Source organism: Phaethon aethereus (assembly GCF_964289735.1).
Source record: "Phaethon aethereus genome assembly, chromosome: 5".
Lineage (NCBI taxonomy): Eukaryota > Metazoa > Chordata > Aves > Phaethontiformes > Phaethontidae > Phaethon > Phaethon aethereus.
Window position 1 is genome coordinate 66,760,550 of NC_138579.1, and position 21,796 is coordinate 66,782,345.

The 21,796-nt window shown below is 39.8% G+C and overlaps 1 protein-coding gene across 1 annotated transcript in view; it reads right to left on the reverse strand.

The window, feature by feature from the left end:
- Window positions 1-21,796, reverse strand: part of ANO5 (anoctamin 5) — a 58,758-nt gene that overhangs the window by 12,760 nt on the left and 24,202 nt on the right. The window contains exons 5-14 of the mRNA XM_081999927.1: window positions 18,326-18,367; window positions 17,017-17,130; window positions 10,646-10,714; window positions 9,235-9,519; window positions 8,756-8,869; window positions 6,593-6,759; window positions 5,538-5,672; window positions 4,181-4,286; window positions 4,031-4,091; window positions 2,284-2,435 (exon numbers count right to left, since the gene is read on the reverse strand). Coding sequence (XP_081856053.1) covers window positions 2,284-2,435; window positions 4,031-4,091; window positions 4,181-4,286; window positions 5,538-5,672; window positions 6,593-6,759; window positions 8,756-8,869; window positions 9,235-9,519; window positions 10,646-10,714; window positions 17,017-17,130; window positions 18,326-18,367 — 1,245 coding nt within the window. The remainder of the gene's footprint in view (window positions 1-2,283; window positions 2,436-4,030; window positions 4,092-4,180; window positions 4,287-5,537; window positions 5,673-6,592; window positions 6,760-8,755; window positions 8,870-9,234; window positions 9,520-10,645; window positions 10,715-17,016; window positions 17,131-18,325; window positions 18,368-21,796) is intronic.

The window sequence follows — 21,796 nt, forward strand, 5'->3', positions numbered from 1 at the left end:
AATGCAGTGCTTCATTATTTATGTCAATTCAGTTTCTACTGTAATCACCAAAACCAGATTTTAGCTATGATCTAGCTGAATAGTTTAGCATCGTGACTAAATGAGGTGTTAATTAAAGCTTCAAGATGGGCAATTTCTGTTTCAGTGCACTTTGAATGCAATGCACTTCAAAACTTTGAATCACGGCCAGGAGTAATGAGGAAACAATTTTCTGAGCAAAGCAAAACCAGCCTTGGGACAGAAAAAACTCAGTGACCTGTATCCATATTATCTTATTAATCTGCTGAATTAACTTATTTGAAATCACTGTCCTTTCACGTGTTGCACATTATCTAATGGAAGGCAATTACGCTACAGCGTGGCTAACCTGTATGGTTTGCTATAACTGGGTATTGACAAAGATCACTGCTAAACTCTGCTACACAAAAGCTTCTGAAAAATCCACCAAGGTAATAAATTGATGTGTCATAAAATAAAGGATTGTACAGTCATTGAATTTTTAAGGTAATTGCTAACGCATACTTAGAAAGCACAGAACAGTGTAGTACCTTACTCCGAGGTAAGAAAAATACATTAAGGTCCAATTTCTGTTTCCAAAATACAGTCCAAATAAAGCATCCTACCTAAGAGATCTGCATGAATTGAGAGAGAGAACAATCTCCTCCCTCAGGACAGTTACACAAATGCACCTCACCCACACCATCTTTGTCTGTCACCTGCAGTGGCTGATTTGCTTCGCCAGACTACAGGTTTTGGTCCATGAGCATGCAGAAATCAATGTCTTGGCAGAGCTAAACGTAAAATCACAGTGCATGGTTACCCAAGATCCCTGCGTGACTACAGCATATAAGTTACAGGTATAAGAACAACAGCATTCATGTTGCATTTGCAGAAGGGGAAGGAGAGACAGAAAACTGTCTCTCATCAGGAAATACATACACTAACATTATTTCTCATCATTAAGGAGAGAAACCCTGAAAGACAGTGCTATTGTTAGTAGAACGATGGTGCGTCCCATGTTCTGGCTAAGCTTCTATTTCTTTTCTGAAGACTGTGTTATCTAAGTCATCTTATGACCAGTGAAAATAAGTTATTTATATACAACTCTAGGAAGAGAAAGGATGTTTTAAAAATACATCGAATTGAGGTGCTAAATGTTACATTGGAATGCAACCATCTGATCCCTAAATTTGTCAAATAATTTCCACCTAAATTAAATGAAGACAAGTAACATCTAGTAGGTGTTTACATAGAGCACTTAACAGAGTGTGGCTAATTGTATCTCAACTAGATTTCAGCCAAAGGGCTTCAGCAACCTTCATCCCTCTAACATTCCTCAAAGTGGTTGTATATCAGAAATAAAACCACAGCCAGTCCTACTTCTGTATCTTTAGATCAAGGCGACTCCTCCTTCATATGTTGTGCAGGGATGAGAAAGGGTTCTTTCAAAGGGGCGAAGATTTCAGAGACTGCTACCTTGAAACATGAAGGGCACTGTAAAGATGGTGTTAGCCAAGTGAAAGCTATAAACTTTGCCTTTGTACTCCTAATTTAATATATCAGTTTCCTGTGGAAATTAAAATCAATAGAGGATAGTTAACGAAAGTTATGCACACTCCAGAGGCAAAACACTGCCATGTTCTCATTTATTCTGTGTCACAAGCTTAGATAACAAAAGCCACCTGCAGGAAGAGAGCCATGGTCCAAGGGATGGGGCATGCCTGTCAGTGCAAGAGGAGGCTGAACTGCTGAGCACCCTCGGTCACCGTTACCTTCAGACTGGAAAGCAGGACAGCCACACCGCAACGGCCCTGCGTCAGGGTACAGAGACCCTTGAGAGGCAGGGCTATCAACTCCAGAACCTACCGACACTAACTCAGCCTCGCTGCTTTCGGCAGTTAAAGTGTTTATCTCTAAGACTAGTCAGCGAGAGCACAAACCCCAGCACTCATCAGCTGGATGCCTTCAGCGAGAAAACAACATGTTACCAAATTCTGCTTTGATGTTCAACGCAATCTATTGTGTTCAGTGAGGGTGTGGTTGGCATCACGTTCTACATATTTAAGCCAAACTCGCTGCTACCATAAACACTGGTCAGTGGAGATGTAATAGCCGAGGGCCTGCCCTGCTCCAGTAGAAATGCAGCACTCTTTACATGTCTCACACAAATCTTTACCTAGCCGTGAGATAGAGACTTGTTCCTGAAGCAGAACTCACACATCATCAAACCACCTTTCGGCACACAACCGAATCTGCATGCACATCAACCAGCAGGCTCCTTACCTGAGTTACAGGATTCTTCTTCTTTTGGGTACATTTTGCCTCGTACTCAGGCCTCAGCTGGAGTTGTTGCTGTTCCTCTTCAAAATCAACCAAATCCCACTCATATTTCAGTCTAGCTTGCCGTCTCTTCCAAAACTCCAAGAAAAGCGTAACTGCAATGTGGAAATGTTAAAATAGAGTTCAGGGAGAAGCGAACAAGTTCATGAACCAACTTAAGCTTATTTCTGCACTGGCTTCTATTCTGTGGCCTATTATTTATCCTCAGTGGGACACATCTATTTTTATTGACTCCCTATTAAAGTTCACAGCTAAGACTGTAATAGGTTAAGTAATTTATTAGCTAATTGAATTCCAGAAGTGGATGACAAGGAAGATGCCAAGACAGGATATGGGTATTTCCATTGTTATGACAGCCACGTTCAATTACAGTTTAACTACTTTTCATATGCAAATAGCAACATGGAATTAAGAAAGGAACTTGATAGTTCAGCTAATTGTTTCTGTATAAACCCGTAACACATGAAGAACTACTACAAATAAGCAGAACTGTCTTCAAGTAGTATGTTCAAAGATTTCTGTTGCTTTTTGATGATTATTTGATATGGTCATTTAAAGACAGTGAATGTCTGATGCTTTTCATACGATCAAGAGTGAGGCTGGCTTAAGAAATTTTTAAGATGCTAGAGGGAACTGGTTTCATAAATAAAATAAACAACTGTAAAAGTTATAATATATAACATTTAAAAAGCCCTCTATAAAAAACTATAAACCCTTGGTGATCTGACTGTTCTTTACGTGAAGTGGGGAGGCTCTACGGTTTACACAAACATAGGAAAGCTTATCTCCTACAGTTCCAAAATCTTTTGCTGGTACTTCCTGAATGACTAATCCGTGTCACTCAAAGGTTAGCACTTAAAACCAAGAAAAGTTTAGGAAACCAGCCATACATCATCATCTTATTCAATTTTTTTTGGAGAACTCTCTACAAAAAAGTTAGTGGCTAGGACCTTTGGTAACAAATACAAAAATTTTGTATTAGCTCACAGAGATCTTTCTATGTTAATGAAGTATTTATACTCAAATCGAAGATGTAATTATGATATTTCATAGAAACAGTATGAAACAGGAGACAAGGTAATAGGAAACAACTACACTATCCTGCATCTATAAGCCTTCACAGAGTTTAAGAAAAGAACATGTATTCAAGACAATACTATCTTAAAGTCTGCACAAGTATTACTTAGTGTGAAACCACACTTATAGACAGAGTCCAGAAATCCACCTATTTCTGCATCATCAAAGCATACTATAATGTATGAACTTCACTGGAGTAGAAGCCAACTGATTCTCATCCTAAAAGTCCTGCTAATGAAGTGGTAGTACTGGACCACCATCCAGTGAAAGGACAGAAAAGCTCTCTACTCCCTCACAGAGTTGTGTAGGGCTCAGCAGAGAGGACTGCATAAGGTTGGACCACTCTATCCTAGATTACTAAGGAAAGAAACAAACGTTAGCATTACGAGTATGTAATGCTTATATCCTAGATATCTGCTGGATTTTGTTCAGTTTTGTTTAAGTGCAATTCCTCTGTAACTTTAAGTTATTTTTACTCTTTCATCACTTATTGCATCTGAGGCAGGATATTAAAGTGAAGCCATTATTCCTCCTCTTCCCACTTCCAGTGTCCCTCAGGAGTTTGGCCAAGATATCCTTATTACTTGACATAAAACTTATCAAATGTACTCACCCCATATGCCCATGAAAATGGCAAAAAAGAGAGTTGCCACGTTGTCAAACAAATGGGAATACTGCAATAGAATACACAGGAACAGGTTGGTACCAAAATAGTTTTCAGTATTAAGAAAAACGACAAGTGGCTGGAGAACCAGATACAGACCTCTGAGGACTCACAGGTGGTGTTTAGTCTCCAGTACTCACACTCCCGGTCACAAAGAGGGCACATGATGATCTCTCCTCCAATTGCAGGGTCACAGATTTCTTTGCTGAGGAGAAAATATTGTACAGTATCTGTTTTCATAGCATCTTAAGAGCTGCTATATGAAATGTATTTAAAAATTAAGAGCTTCATTTGTTTAAAGCTCAACATCTGCAGCTTCACAGAGAAGATGCCAAGTCTTGTCACATTCGCTCGTGTTAACCTGGTCAGGGCAAGCCAAGAAATGTAGCAGCTGCTACAAGGAGGAGAACTAGCAATTCACTTGGTATAGGCTTTCTGATTCCATCAGCAACGAATCAGAAGTCTGTAAGGGGCTGTACTGTACATGCACTGCTTTCAGGTGAGATATAAACCATGTTATTTCTCACCAGGTTAGTAATGCATTCAAAACACCTTTCCTAAAAGCAGAGGTATTAATTCAGCTTTGCTATCTACAGTAAAATTTGCTACTTCAATTTAACTGCTAGAGTGGGTGAAGGTTACAATCCTACGATAATCCTTCGGTATCCAGAGAAAGCCAAACATGTATAGCAGTATTGCCAGATGAATTCTGAACCTAGCTGCAATGTAAGTCTCCGAGTGACTTAATTCAATAGAACCAATGAGAATTTTAACCCGTTATTCATCTTTTATGGTTAAACCTCAAAATTTTCTGAAAAAAATTTTCTGAAAAAAAAACCAGTGAGCAATGAATTGTCAAGCCTCTTTTCCTCTCCCCATCCATCCACCCTGCCTCCCCAAATCCCTGAATACAATAAATCTTGGGACCCTTGAAGAAACAAATACAGTGCTTATTCAGAAAGAAGCAAACTCTGGCTTCTGAGATACCGGATCCCTCTGATGGAAGAAGACTGCTGATCTGTCCTATACTCATGCTTTTGGTAGTTAGTACAAATGATGACCTGCACAAAAAGGTCAACGGACTACTCTGCAGAATAGATTAAAATAGAAAAGCTTAAGGCAACAATAAACACTTGAAACACACAATTCTGAGAGATGTCAGTGGTACTCTTCAGACTTTACGTATTGCGGGTACTTCAATATAAGAAGCTATTGGCAACTGGCAATAAAATACTGCTTTTCGCCTACAGATGGAGTCTTCCTAATTAAGAGTCACAAGTTCTGCATTAGCTGTCCACCACCATTTCAGTCAACAAAGACAGCTGAAAAACAAATTTGTGTGCTCCAGCAAGCTTTAAAAGCTTGTTACCTGTTTTTTTTTCCCCCAAGAACAGTATTTTCACGTTGCTTAGCTTTTCCCGTTATAAGCCCAGGAGATTTTCAACACTACACTCACCTGCTCATATTTTCATCCATTGTAAACAAGCCATAAAGAAAACAGATTAAGCCAACAACAGCTGCAAGGAATAACATCTCAGTGTAAAATCCTAGCCAGGCAAAATAGATCCCAATCTTCTCACCATAGTACTTCCTGAATACAAAAAAACCCAAAAACCAATTAATAGGAATACAAAGCAAAGTTTAAAACTCCAATAGATAGCAAACTGGCCAGAGTCAAAAATGAAACACTTGGCAAAATTCTCATTTAACAGAAGAGTAAATGCATTGACGCACAGTGGAAAAATGAGATTTAAAGCTAGCTGTGAGAAGTTATGCAAGCCGAATGAACAAAATACATGGCCTCTTTTGACCTTTTCTTCCTCCTAGCAGAAGTTCCAGCTTTACAATCACTCTTTCACCTTCCCACATGATAATGTAAATGAGGATTTACATTTTTCATTTTCCAAGGAGTTAGACAAATGAAACTGGGCACAACAGTTCTGATCATATGGTCAGAATGAATGGGTAATTCACAGAAATACACCTAGTTGTGTTACAAATGGAGCAACTGTAACCTGTGAATAAAGTAATGGGTTTTCTGTATCATCTGATCTGAATCAAAGGGATCTTGGGTAAGGTTAATTTAAATTTGAGTTTAGTACTGAATTAAGACTCAAGTTTCAAAACTGCTTTTATCAGTGTTTTTTCAAGTCTGTGTCAAAATTTCAGAACTTCACGTCAATGAAGTTTAAAAAGTGTGGCAAACATTGAGTATAAAATGCAAGGTATTCTTCATATGTGTTCCTCTACAGCCGAATTATCTGTAATATACCTCACCCGGGGAGCACTGGCTAGATTGAAAGAGGCTTGATTCGAGATAAAGCATTTTACCAGTTGCTAGTAAAAACCTGTGTCATGTCCTCCAGGGACCTAGTGCCCAGCTAAGTATCTGATTCTCATTGCATATTGAAAGTAGTAAAAATTTCCCGGCAGGATCAAGCTACAAATGAATACACACTCGCATTACAGTGAAAACCAAGTACATATAATAAAGCACAGGCAGTATTTTACCTGATGAGGTCCAAAGGCTGTTCTTTGTAGAACCGCAAGAAACGGGCCCACTCCATGTACAGCGTGTATCTCTCATTGTCACAGTTTGGATCATTTGCCTTTTTCCAGTACTGGCACTGTGAGAAAATCAGAGTAAAGGCAAAACACCTCATCGACAGACTCAAATACTACATTAAAAGAAATGAACATTAATGATGATGATGCATACCTCTTAAGATTATGCCAATTAAACTAATTTAAAATTCAAACTTAGCACTCCACCACTTTCTTTAAGCAGAAGCCTTTTTATATATGTTTTAAGATAATACACACTTTCAGAAAACATTTATCAATCTTAGACGTTAAGTCAACCTGTACAGTAACCACATCATGTTATTTTAATGCCATAGAATCATAGAATGGTTTGGGTTGGAAGGGACCCTTAATGGTCATCTAGTCCAACCCCCCTGCAATAAGCAGGGACATCTTCAACTAGAGCAGGTTGCTCAGAGCCCCATCCAACCTGACTTTGAAGGTTTCCAGGGATGGGGCATCTACCACCTCCCTGGGAAACCTCTTCAAGGGTCTCACCACCCTCATTGTAAAACATTTCCTCCTTTTATCTATTCTGAGTCTGCCCTCTTTTAATTTAAATCCATTACCCCCTTGTCCTATTTCAACAGGCCCTGCTAAAAAGTCTGTCCCCATCTTTCTTCTAAGCCCCCTTCAAAGGCTGCAATACTAGCGTTGTGCCGGTACAACATACTCATTTGCACTGGTAGGTTACTGCAGTGAATGGCATATTCCTTTACTGGTGTACCACATGAAACTGCAGAAGTTCAAGCTTCCCTAAAGTAGAAAACCACCATTGTGCTCCCGCTTCATTAACAATAATGCCAATTTTAATCTTGTTCTCTGTACTTCTGAATCAGGCTCTCATTGTAAATTGCACAGCCAAAAGCATTTCACCAAGAGACGTAAACTAGGGGATATAAATTAAAGTTGTTTCCTGCTCGCAGCCGTAGCACTGTAATGTACTCCGTGCTGTGATGATGTGCACAATGATTTGTAAGTCTGTCTCGTGACTTTGGAATTTTGTCATATAGTTCCTTAGCATTTAAGATTGCTTGTATTTGTATAGAAAGGATTCTTGTACAACTGCTTTTCATTATCTGCGTTTATGGTAGTCCCAACAGTACTTCCCAGCCTAGACCAGCCTTCTACAGCCTAGACTCTGATCAGCTAAATCTTCCCCCTGAAAAGATATAGAATGTCCACTCGTCCATTTATTTTCATTTTCTAACAGAGGAAACAATATTTTAAAAACATTAAAATAAATAATTCTATAAAAAGTATTAAAAAATTTCTTACGGTAGAATTCACAGATGTAAGCAAGCAATTTACATTCACTAAGGCATTGTGACTTAAAAAAAAGAGCATTTAAGAAATAATTAAAAAAAAAAAAACAAAAAAGAAACAATCAGCAAAATAAGTAACCCATCTCTTCTCATTTTTTGCAAGGGATTTCAGGGCTAAACCCACATATGTTGTATTAAAAATTGACCCTACGGCAAAAATAAACACCAGTATTTGCCATCTTGACCATACTTCTAGTATTTGCAGTTGCTCACCAAAGCTCACTAGAAGATGGACAAGTGACCACCCCACACTGAACTGCAGGGCTCATGCAACTCGTCTGACTTCAGTCCCCACATGGTATGATCCCAGGAGTATTTATATAACTACAGGTAGTATGCCCTTCTGTATAATTACAGTACATGTATGTACACACCCTACAAACGCACACTGCAGAATGTATGCATCTACAGTAGGTATTCATTCCTTGTTATCATGTTTTTAATGTACTAGCACATAATCTGTATCATAGACATTATAGGAATATACTATGGAATAAGTCTCTTGCAAATTATGTGACTGACACATAAGTGCATGCTAGAAACTCAGTTCCTGTATGCATCCATAGGAAGAAACATTTCAGCACATAAAATCCAAATAGTAGACCCGGCAGATATGTCTTTGTATCATAAAACAGAATCAATTACTGGGACAAATGGAAGGGTCTGAGTGCATTTTCATTTCTGCTGGAAACAGCAAATGTCGCAGTAGGTAAAAGAGCAAGAACACTTGGAAATGCTTATGGGAGCAGAAAGCTAAAATACTTACGTCATGAAGAGGGTATGCAGCTGAATAGGTGCCATTATTTAGCAGTCTCTTAATCCCAAATTTTTTCTTCCCTTCTTCTGTTCCATACGGGCAACGTGTAAGAATATAATTAACCTGAGATTCAAACACAAGGATTTCAGCCTTTTCCTGCTTTATAGGCCATTTAACAAAGAACTATAGTGGTTGTGCACTGTGTATAATCTGCAGGAATAATAGGCAAAAGCAAAAAGTGTTTCTTCAGAAGGCCCTACCCTGCATGGGACCATTGAGGGCACACTTCTCTTGTAGACATCCAGAAGATCCATTCCAACAATTACTATTCCAGATTTTTAAGGAAGATGCATAGGCATCTAGGCTTCCTCATATTTACCCACAGATATCACAGTTCATATACTCCTTCCTTGCATGAATATTCCTATGGGTCTGTGTAAATCTAAGTAGATAAATGTAAATGTAAGTAGACAAATTCGCATACGTACTATTCTGTTTCTCATGGATGGTGAGAAGAAAGTGCTCTCGTCATTAATGAGGTACAGCTCCTGCTTCTCCTTGCTGAACGGGGCCGTGAAATAATCCGGTTCCGGGTGCATCACCTTCTCGGGAAGCCTGAGTGGCGCAAGCATACAGTCTAGGGGGTTCTCCACCGTTGAGGGAATGTCATTTTCCTTGATGGGAACTTTAATGTTCAGCACTTCTGCGTATGTGATCAGAACCTCCCACGGGGCATGGATCTTCACAAAATAAATCTTGCCATCTTCAGATTCCTGCCCCAGGAAGATTAAATCTGACATCAGACTAAACCGTGCTTTATTGCAACGATTTATAAGAATAGTTGTTATACAAAATTTATTACCCTTTACATATTTTTGAAAGCTTTAAAAAAAAAAAGGGGGGAGGAGGGAATGGGGGATTTTTTTTTGTTTTTAACTGAAAAGCTTATCCCAGTGATTGATTGTTCATAAGGATAATCTTTGCACTGCTAAAAGCTCACAAAGGCTTTTTTCAAACTACATTAACCTTGTGCACTGAGGCCTGAAAACTCTCAATACACCTCGAGTGCACCAGAAACGCAAGCCCACGCGTCCTGCCGACCACCGTGCTGGACTGTAAAGCTGTTCTCATTCTAGAGAGGGCGGTTTTCATGCAGCGGAGTAGAGCATACAAGGCTCCTTGCAAAAAAAGGAGCTACCAACCAGAGCTCAGATCTGTTATACCCTCACAGCTACGAAAAGGACTAATCTTATCACAGGCCTCACCCCACAATGTATTTTCTTCTAGTGTTTCCCTGCATACGCAGGAGAAAACGGTGATCACAAGGTATTTTTAACATGTTGCTCACTCAATCCCATCTATGCATGTTACAGAGCCTAAACTTCGCCAAGAGTTATTTAGTCCCACTCAGTCTCTGTCAGAAAAGAAGAGCGTGCTGACTGAAGTCAGCATCCCGTGTTCTCCAGTTATTAAACAAAACAGTAACACTAATCAAACATCCTCAGGTTGTTACACCAGAGTCCTTCCTCATCGTAATTACAACATCCAGTGGGCATATGCTAATCTAGTCACTGACTTCCAAATATGTTACTAGTTGTTAGGTGGGATTAAATCTAGCTGTGAGCATACTTCCCATCTACATGGGTTTAAATGAAGTCACAGCTGCTTTGGAACTGCTTGCTGTTTGTTATGAAACCAAAAGCCATCACTTCCACCTGAATTAAATTACTTTCCACAATTCTTATGAACATATCTGGAAAAATAAGTCAAATAGACACATTTGAATCTGCTAGAAAAATTTATGATTTGTCACAAAGAAACAAAGTGGTATACATTAATAATGTGCAGGTCTATTTCTTTGGTCCCCATCTTTCTGCCTTTTTTTTTTTTTTTTTTTACCTTCTTATCTTCTGTTTCTAGTTCCAAACCAGCCTTTTGCAGATTGCTCTCAAATTCTTTTCTTCTTTCCTGAAGAGAAATAAACACTTTATTAACTGATGAAGTTAGCAGCTAACTGATCACTTGCTGGTCACTTCACTGAGTTTCACTCCTCTGAACTGCCCTGACGACAACCCCTTAATGCTCTGCAACCTTTCTAAAAGAAGGCAGACCAACAGACAAAACCCAGCTGATGCATACGGGGCCACTTCCGAGCGATGGCCAGCCTAGTGATGGTGACACGTCGGGAATTGCATCGACTAGCAATGGGAGACCTATCTGTTAGTTAGGGATAGGCTCATAAACGGCCCAGTCTTGTTAACCAGAGAAGTAAATGAGGTCATGCGTCTTGGGCATCTCTGGCTCTTCGGGAAGGTGGTGTGTATGGTGTGTTGACGTTCAAGTTTAGCTATATTTCTGAGAGAATGTTAAAACCAGATGAAAAGAAAAATTCTGGTAGCGTCTGGAAGACTGATCGCTTATAGTAACATCTATTTACCATTTAAACAATCGTGCCCAATACAGACGTTCAAGTGCTGATTACAGACCATTCAAACAGTATGCTTCACAAACAACATAGCTGTAAAACTAGATAAGATTAACAAATCATCATGTGTAAGCTTACATATGCTTAGCTTGCACAGAGTCAGCGTGGACTTCACGCAGAGACAGACCTGCCTGCGGCAGTGTGCAATGGCTGCATGACCTCCCAGAGGCTGAAACCCTTCTTAAACTCTGTATTTTGCCAAGTAATTCCTAGGTGATGTCTTAAGGTAAGAACATTTTCTTCCCCTCCTTCTCTGTAGAATTTTTCTCATATTAGGAGGCCTTTTAGTTATACAAAATCTGCTGAAGGACTGCCAGAATAACCGCAACTTAAGCTAAATATTGAGCCCTAGCCTCTTTAGAAAGCACTAGCTAGATGACCATTTTTTTTCTAGCTAAAACCTGCAATGCTGTGTGATGTGCTCTCGACTGAAAAGTCTTAGATTGACTTTTTTCACATACACTTGAAAAAAACAACACACCATCGTTTTCAGCATATTTCCTTTTCCCGTGTGTCCAAGAGGAACAGGCTGCCCTATTTGCAGTTTAGTTTGCATAAACTACTCAGATAAACAAATACAGACTGAAGAACAGCTTTAATGGCCCTCAAATCTATGTTAAGATGTATCGATATATTTTCCTGCGTTAGTGGCCTTGCATTTTTACCTCTCACATCCGATGTTGCCAAATATTATTAGATATTAAATTAGACACCGGCCTCGATAAGCCTCGATATTACTGCTAATACAGTAATTCCTGAGTTCTAGCACATGCTGGGGATAAATGCAATTCCATGCATTATTTTTTAACTCTCCTATCTCAAACCTGCCTACATGCACCTGTATAAACACACCTGATAATGCTTGTTTGCTGACCTGCTGATCTAATAGAGAACAGCACAACTAAAAGGTGATTTACGATTACATCTGAAAGTGCTATATAAAAGCTGACATTCAAGCCTGGTATCCAAAGCTGTGTGCTATTCTGGATTATGTTTTCTCCAAACAAAGCACGCTGGCGTGCGTTCTTTCCCCAGCGAACACTGGAGGAGAGCCAACTCTGAGGGTTCTCTGCCACCAGAGACACCAGCCAGCTCCTCCTCCAGCTCTGCAGCTTAATAACAGAGTGAGCCAAGGGGTCTGGCCCCATCATGCTGATCGTTCCTTACTATAAACTTACTGTGATAAACTGTAGTGCTCTAATAGAAATCACGCTCTTTTTACCACCTTGCTCTCTTCCCATAAGCCACCTTCTCTGAAACCCTTGCAAATGTACTGTACTTTCCAGTCACTTGAAACAACCATCTTTAAAAGTAATCCATCTGCTGCAAAAAAACCAATGGTCCCCCTTTTCTTGCCAAATACTGGATTTCTCCATGTCGCTGTCAAAGGCTTAAAATGGACAAAACGTACTCTTGGAGCAGTGCTGGGATTTTTTTAATAGATACTTGTAAGAATTTTAAGCTTACTGTCCCAAACCTAAAAAGTTAGACCTGATGCATATATTTCTGACTCCACTATAGATGCCACTCTGCAGTCACAGGGGGAAGCAACGTATGTAATTGCATTAGTGAAGACCCATGTAAGTGGGCTAATGCCCTTCCTCACCTTTTAAGTACAGTTCTTAAGCCTCTCCAAAGCACCTGTAACAAGACTGAAACACCATTTTCCGAGACCACCGTGCACTCTATAGGCAAAGCCAGTAGAGCATTCACCTCTCCGAACACCGCTGTGGATATCCCGCATACTTGTGCGGAGTAACTTTACCATCTAACATCTGCTTGGCTGTAATGAACCACGCCAGTAAGATTAACAAAGCGAGGTCCAAAGTCCAGCGGTACTCACATGCCCAATGCAGATGCAACACTGCACGATTAGTTCCCTGAGGAAGACAGACAACTGTTATAAACCTGTTTCTTGATAACAATGCTGTTACTGCTAGTAACAACAATCAATAAACAGGAGAATAAAATAATTTTAAGTTTACAACATACTATTCCTTAACCAAACTCCTCCTGCTCACTTTTCCCCTTCCCTTAGGCAGGGAGCCCCAAGCTTACAAAAGCCTTTTACCTATGAGGATGCTCAGGCTTATTCTAACTGAAGTCACGTGTAGGATATCGGGAAATAAATATGACCTTTAGGAACAATCGCATGCTACTGCAAAGCATAAAAGAGCTCCACTCTTCGCGGCACCCTGGGGAAACACACTTCACTTCACAGGCGCAACGCAGATGGGCTCGGGCCGGGCTCGGGCTGCCCGCGCACTCCCTGGCAGAATGTTTGGGGTGAGGCAGAGCCCGTTTAGGAAAGGCCCCTTGTCCTCTCATCCACCGTCAGCCACAAGAGCCGGGGGCCGAGGAGACAGATGAGATACCTGGCCCTACCGCAAGGCTTGGGAGCGTGCTCTGCGTGCCCTCCGAAGCGCGGGAGATGCCAAACACCTTTCCTCCGCAAGGCTGCTGGAAAGCGGCATGGAGAGGTGTCCAGTTTGGATCCAGCCCAGTTTTCAGGTGCTCCTGCAGAGCTGGGGACACAGCTTCTCACAGCCGGCAGCCTCACAGGGTGCGGCAGGAGCAACAGGCATCTGATTTTTTGCTGCCCTTGGCTCCCTAACTTTGGGCTATCTGCTGCCTGTAAGAAAGCAGAAGTTTCTGTCTGAGCTGATGAAAAGGGGAAAAGGATTAGATAAAATTTCTTTCTGTACCTCCAAGCCCCACTGGGGACAGGGGGACTTCACTTCCAGTGAACACAGGAACAAGTTACTTTGCACAGAGATCCCAGAGCCCTAATGCTCTGGAATTTCTTGTGAAGAAATACACTTATGGACAGTAAAGATCGTGTCCTGCTCATACATGAATAATTTATTGGACATTTTTAAAAACTCTATTTTTCCATGTACACATGCATTTCATATGTGGGTAAAATATTTCTACTTATCTGCTACAGGCTTTGAGGAAAAATTATAAAGTATTGTTTCAAAAATGTAATCCTAATTTTTGTTTAGAGAGACTTTGTGGTTAGGATTTATTCGTGTAGCTTATAGAAGGCAAGTTCAAAATAGAGTTTAAGCTGGAAAGTGTCTGGGGAACATCAAAAAAGTTAATGCATTTGTTCTGTGTGAAGCTAAGGGAGAAGATGAACAGACCATCTCTTACATCTGTATCAGGGCTATGTTGAAACACACAAAGAAGTTACTCATCCCTTTCTTAGAAATGCAGAATAAAGCTGCTTCCTTGAGACAAGGAAACAAAACCCTTTGTCACAACTCTTATTCTCTTCCTATGAACACTGCTATTCTTAGCTGTTCCATTTTGCTGTATCATTGTACCATAGTAAAAGAAATTCACATTTCTTTCCTGTGACAACTGTACAATAGCAAGTACAGTATGTCAGACGAATTCCAAAGGCTGCAGTGCCTCAGTATTTAAACCTTGTTCCCCCAAAGACAACAGCACAGTACTTCTATGCTAAGAAGTCTGCATTAATATACAAGCATATTCATTGCTTAAAGGTCTACGCTGGACACAAATACAGGGCAAATTTCATTTCCTTAGCAGGTTCGCCAGGAACTGTGTAAAAACCAATGCGCTGTAACATTCTTATCTTCACGCCTGTCCATTCTGCGACCGCAGAGCTAACCCACAGGGCCACAGACCAAACGCCTTCTTCCACGGGGCCATAAACCCTTTTGTAAGAGACAGACACAGAATTAAATCTCATGGAACCGTGCAGATGTTCTAGCCTTTTGTAAGTCAGAGATGTTTCTTCCCAACTAAGTGCATTTTTACCTCAAAAAGGAGCTACAATGTTAGCTACTAACTCAGGTTCTTCCCCATGTGAATCCTTCAGTCAACAGTGACACCATGTACATGGCGTCTGGTCTGGCAAAGATTCCTGCTACCCCCTAATGACCCACACACCACTGAGAAGGAAATTGCTGCACACAATACGAATGAGTGACTAGACTGAGCATCTGGCTCATTTTCCTTCCCACTTGAAACATTACCTAAATAGTCTCCATTTCTTTCCTCATGTTATTTGAGTATGACTAATGGAAAAGTTTATTTTAAGAGTTGCTTTCACATATTTTGCATGGATATCTTTCTCCTCTCTACACTGACTGGTCTCCTCTTCCTTCTTTTTTAAATGCATTTTTTTGCTTTATGGGAAAAGAAGGAATCTAGCTAGTATTAAATCCTGACAGAGACTCAGGGTTGGTTTGAAAAAGTATGTCTTTATATAAACCTATGGTACTATAGCTATAATGTAGCCCTGGTCTCCCAAGCACATCTCCTGAACGTGGCTAGTGGAGCAAAGCTGACTGGGAGCTGCTCAAGCTGGGAAAAGTCCCAGAGACGGTGACAGAGAGTCTTGCTTTTTTAAGGTAACAAGAGTAAGATGCAGGGGCTGTGTTCTACACTGGCTCATACATGGATGCAAGTATAGGCAGCATAAGTCCTTAATGAAAACAGTATTTCCTTCATAAGGGAAAGCAAGCAGTAAGCAATTCTTTTGTACAGCCCAATCTTGCAGGTTTTTTTCCAAAGGAAATGGTAATTTTTAATTATGAAACACTTCAATATGACAAGATATAGATGAGATGTTCTTTACTTCACAGACCTTTAATTTTGATCGTGATTTTGTCATAAGCATCGGCATAATTAGTTTTCTTCAGATATCCCTATCTTTCAGAATAATACGATTACATGAGAACGAAGTATTTTGGTCTCTCTCTTTTTTTTATTATGAACAAACTTTGGAGCTCTATATAGGAGAGGCTAGTTTGTAAATGTAACCTCTGTTGGCTCAGAAAGAAGGCAGTGAATAAAGAAAAAGGAAATTAATTAAAATCCCTGCAATTATTATTTTTTTAAGTATTTTGCTTTCTATAAAGTTTATTGTTTGTCTTGACTGCATATCATAGTACTGGATTTTTTAAATAGCTTGAATTTACATGTTAGTCAAGTTAGACCTCAAGTGTCAGTGTGAGCAAGGAACATATACACGTAATTTACTGATTCCGTCTGACCTACTGTTACCATTCAAGCAACTGGCTCTTGCTGGGAAGTTCAGGGTTGATCACAAATGGGTGTTTTACAGAAAGCTCGTACTTCGTGCTCTGTTACATAGGAGGTCCCTTATCAAAGCCACTTTAAATATTCTTCTAGAAGAATGAATACACTTATGTAGAGAGTAAGTCAGGCACAGGGAGAAGCTCAAAGAGGAGACACTGTGTTTGTTTTACTCAGAGTATATATTAAAGAAAAAAAAGTCTTAAAAGGAAAATCACATGGATTCTTGGATCTAAGAATCTATGTCTGCTCCAACTGAAGTCAAAGGATGGGAAGAAAACGTTATTGTTAAATATCATTTGGATAATGCTTTGCTTATTTAGAAGAAACTTCCTTCATTTAACAGTATTTACAGATATTTCACCAAAGCCACAGCTAACTATAAGACCGTTAAATTAAGAAAGCAAAATCATTTGGATTACTTTGCACTGATTGTACAACATGTTTTATGTATTCTAATATATTGACCTGCCTAAGTAATGGAGAGTGAACAATTCAGTAAACAAAGCCCCAAAAGATCTAATAAAATTGGGTCCCGACACACAACAGTAAATTACACAGGAGTTTCAGTACATGGAACGGCTTTTCACACAGTTACAAATTTTTTTGCTAAGTCCTACTCCAGCTAAGTGTAGTAATTTGAAAGGCTTAGTAATTGATATTCCAGTTATGATAGATAAGAATTAAGAGGACCTCAAAAAGTCAAACTTACCAACTTTTTTTCCCATTCCTTATTAAGATCATCCACATAGGAGAGAACAAAATCAATTCTCCTGACACCGTCCCTGAAGAAAATAGAATCTTTGCTTTGATGTCTTTTATCAATCTGTGGAAGATATAGGCATATGATGAAAAAAAACAAGTATTGCTGTTGCTCTAAAATATAACAGACAAAGAAGTTTCCCCAAATTGCCTCAATTCTTCAGTTTCTTCATAGCTGAAGATATTCTTGGCAAGTTTTAACGAGGCCTATAGCCAGTTAAAATAATGTCAAAATTAACTGCTTATACCCACAAACACTACATGTAAATAACAGGTATATGAAGAATAAATGTATGTTAGTGTAGCAATACTTCTGAACAATGCTACCATTTATTCTTTCACGGTCTTTACAGTGTGTCATAAATGATCAAGACCAGTGTTATTTTACAGCATGTTTTTTTTCCTGCAGTTAGTCCGAATGGCACTCTACACAAAAGCCAGCTAAGGCACAGTTCATCAACTTGAAGCAGGTAGCAAAAAGTAAATTCCATGCATTTTCTTCTACATAACAGGACTCACTATATCAATCACCACAGAGAAATATGTCCCAGCAATGACCACGTATGGAAATAGCACACAAACAATACAGGGGTGATATTTCAAAATTGAATATTTACTTTTCTTGGGGGGGATCTAATAAAAGGTATGAATGCAACAGGATAAGAAGTATTCTAATTGATCTATTAAAGGTCATATTTTCATTTATCAGCATGCCAGAATGATGTAATAACATTCATCTTTTTCACTGATCAGGCGACAGCAACTAATGTTAAGCAAATAGACGACTATTACCTTACTCTCCTGGGGAAGTTAACACAATATTAGGTAATATTATTATTATCATATCAGTTTTCAGCTCCACCGAATTATTTACAAGACTAGAGGTTCATACAGCAAAGTGCTCTCCACAGAAGCTGATACTCTGGTCTAAATTTAACTCCATGCTAAGAAAGGTTGGTGGTGTTATTGGGTTTTTTTAACCACATCCATCAGCAGAAGTGTATTTGTATAGGACTGAATTGGGTTTTCATTTTATTAGAGTAGGAACAAAAAAAAAAAAAGAATTAATTCGGAGGGTTATGTCTCTGTCTTCTCCCTCTTAAACCATGCAAGGATGCACGTGAGAAAGTTCTCTGAGAAAGCACAGAATGTTTATAACCGTGAACCTTGCTCCCAGTTAACAAAAGGCATCACACAGTGAAGCATGTTATTACTGCAGCCATCCAAGCCACTTGCAATATCATTCATCACTGTTTTACCCTGAGACGTCGCTTCAGGAACAGATTATATCTCCTTCCACTCTGCCGGAATAACCAACAAGTTAGTAAGCTCATTGCTCCTCTCCAAGACCCAAACCAACTGCTTCGAGCACGTACCCCCAACTAAAGTTAGCAAGAAATCCATGTCCTTGGAAAAGCCAGGAAAAGCCTCCAACTATTAGAAAAACACAAGCACCCACAAACATTATGACTATAATGTCTTTTTTATTAAACACAAAGCTGTGCTGGCATCCATTTTGACAATAAGCTCAGGTGTTTTAAAATAATGACTCCTATAATGCTAATTGCCATCATTTGGATCCTTAAGCAGATTTAAAAAGAGAACAGTAAGAAAGTTTCTTTGAATGTAATGCAAAGGTGACAAAACAAGCACTGGCTAATCACTAGCGCACGCGTGTTGCTGTTGCGCTCAGGTTGGACCCACTGGGGCATAAAAAGATGAATGGCAACCATGTAATTCCAGAGATGACAGAATTACAAACAACAATAGCTGCATTTCTCTTCAAATGGGCTCAAAATTTAATTAAAAAAAAAATTTAAAATCCGTATTATCCCACAGTGTTGCACAACTTTATGCGTCTTCACTAGACACACTGGTAACTGGTAACCAGATAGTACCTTCTTGGACCATCCAAGCATCATGGAGATTTCCTGTATTTCTGAAGCTATCCTAGCCTTTGCAGAGCTACAAAACATTGTGTTGCAAAGCAAAGTTACACAAAAAAGCTAAAAGAAATTACTTCCCGAAAATGCTGCAATCCTGTCTTTGCCTTCCCTCTTTGGAAATTCTGTTGGTTTTTGTTGTTTTTCTTCTTGAGAAATATTTACAGCAGATCAATTAAAGTAGACTACTTTGTAAGATTGAAATCAGGACAGCTACCTCAGAAAATGCTTTTGTTTCTGAATGCTGTACATAATCATGCAAGACTAAGAGCCTAACAAAAATCATCCAATAGAAGAAAAAAGAAAAGAAACAGCATTTTCCTGTTGTATTTTGTGCTTACAGGTGGGAGTTTTTTGTAAATATAATTATGACTACAAGCAAATTGCAACTGTTTAGATGTTAATCAAATGAACATAGTGCATAGAACCACACCGACATCTACACAGCATCAACAGTACTGTAACTATTCAGTGTTACAGTAAGTGAACCCCAAGGTACATTCTAACAACTTACAATTTTGGGCATTGGCCTAAAAACAGACCACCCCACCAGTAATTTTAAAAGACAGAGATTGTGCAAACACAGAGATTGTCCTAGTGAACTAACAAAATCCATATACACAAAACCCCCCAATAAATAGTATCTACTTCAAAAAAAGCCCCTGTCAAAGGAGCGTCCCGAATTCTTTGTGTAGCATACTTGTAACTAGATTATTCCATACAATTGAAGGAATACTTTATCTTCAGTGCCGTCAAAGGTTGATCATTTTCTAAGTCGTATCAGAATCCAACTCAGTCACGGAAGGTCTGACTATCAGTTAAAGAAGATGCAGTACTCATCATTGGATCTGCTTTGAGAACAGAATACTTATCGCTTCCCTCTCCTATACATAGGATTATTCATCGTGGCTAGTGACAGACCTACTTATTAAACTCGTAAATTACTCCTTTCCATTTTGCTGCCTTTGGATTTCACATGAACAACAAGATCAGTCTTGCATATTCATGCAATTCTGTGCATACATGTGCACTTACAGGTTTAAAATACATAAAGTATTAGTAATTTGCATTGGTTGCATCAATGAATCATAAAACATTATGGCTTAGTACCTTATTTCTTAACAACTCTTTCCAGAACTGTACTCAAATTAATTGATCTTAGACAACCTGTAGTTATTAAATGAAGTTACACCTCATCAGAGCTGATATTCTGTGACCTGTAACTTCTGGAATACAAGTAACCAAATTAAAACTTCCCAACGCAGCACAGATAGCAAGCAGAAGCTTTTGAATAACTGAATAACCCCCAATGAGGAATTACAGGAGAGGTGGAGCGCCGAAGCGTATGCTAAAGACTCGAGAGGGAACAGCCACAAGTTGCAACAAGGGAAATTCCTACTGGATGTGAGGGTGTGGTTGCGTGGGAACGGGAACAACAGGTTTCCCAGAGTCTGTGTCATCTCCATCCTCAGAAATCACACAGCTTGAACAAGCAAGGCCCTGACTGAGCAACCTGATCTGAAGTCAGCCTTGCCTTGAGTAGGAGGTTGGCCAAAGAGACCTCCAAAGGTCCCTTCCAATACAAGTCACTGATTCTATGAAGTGATGTTTCTGCACGTGTTCAGTGTTTACCAACGCTTCCAAGAAGCTGAATAAATCCATCAGCTACAAAGCAAGTTTACAAAAACTACTTGTGCAAAACCAAATACTGCCCTCCTGTTCTCCTGTCGTAATCTCTCAGTTTTAACAGTCACTATAAGTTTTAATGTTCTCTATAAGAGCTAAGCAACTTCATAGCCTGCAGATAGATAGGCTAACTGAACACTGTAATAATCTGTCAGCAAGAGCTAAATTTTCTTTTCACATGGCTACGTAAGTGCAAACTTACTGGATTCATATGGAATTATATTAATATTTCTAGTTACCCCATAATTGATAACTTCTGTCTAGGCATGCAGCAGAGGTCAGGGTGTTGGACCACATTCAACCAAACAACCCTCCAAGTACCTAGACTTGCAATCCTCACATTAGACACAAACTAAAGCCCTGCAGTAGGAAATCCTGACTCAAATAGGAGAGGTTACAGGAAAGGCCAAGGTGTCAGTATGGAAATAAAAAAAGCACAGCTCAAGATGAAGTAAGACTGTAACACCCCACGTTTGGTTCTGCCCAAACTGGGTTGGGTAAAGCATGTAAACGCTCGCTGGTGGCCGCACGCTACATTCAAATCCATCAAAACTCTCCTGCGCTGCTACATACTGGATGAGCAGTCCTCAGCCACCTCGCTCCCACGAGCAGCTCGGATACGCTTCTCCAGGGCCAAAGCAAACAAGCCGGTCACCACGAACAGGAGAGGGGAAACCGAGCTGCTGGATGTGACATCAACACTGTAACAGAAAGTGCTTCAGAGGAAGGAGTTTGGATTGAAGCTGAAGAGACTGCGGTAAACGTTTCCGTGGCCCTGCTCACCCACCAAGGCACGCAGACCGCTGACCTCGGTCAGTAGTCACTAGCCCTCGGTGGTCTAACGATATCACAGTGCCTGAAAAGCAAATATATTGTGCAGATCGTACCCGAATGATTTAATCCTGTGTATTTTGACAGGACTTGGAGGCATTTCTATTCCCGATCATCCACCTAACAGGAAATTTGTGTCCTTACAGGCTGCTCAGCACAGCACTCGCCTTCTAGGCATCGGAGCTTCCTCCAAATACACCCTGCTACTAAATATCCCGGTCCATACTTCAAAGATGGAGGAACGTGGCTTAGAGCAATACTTTTCACACT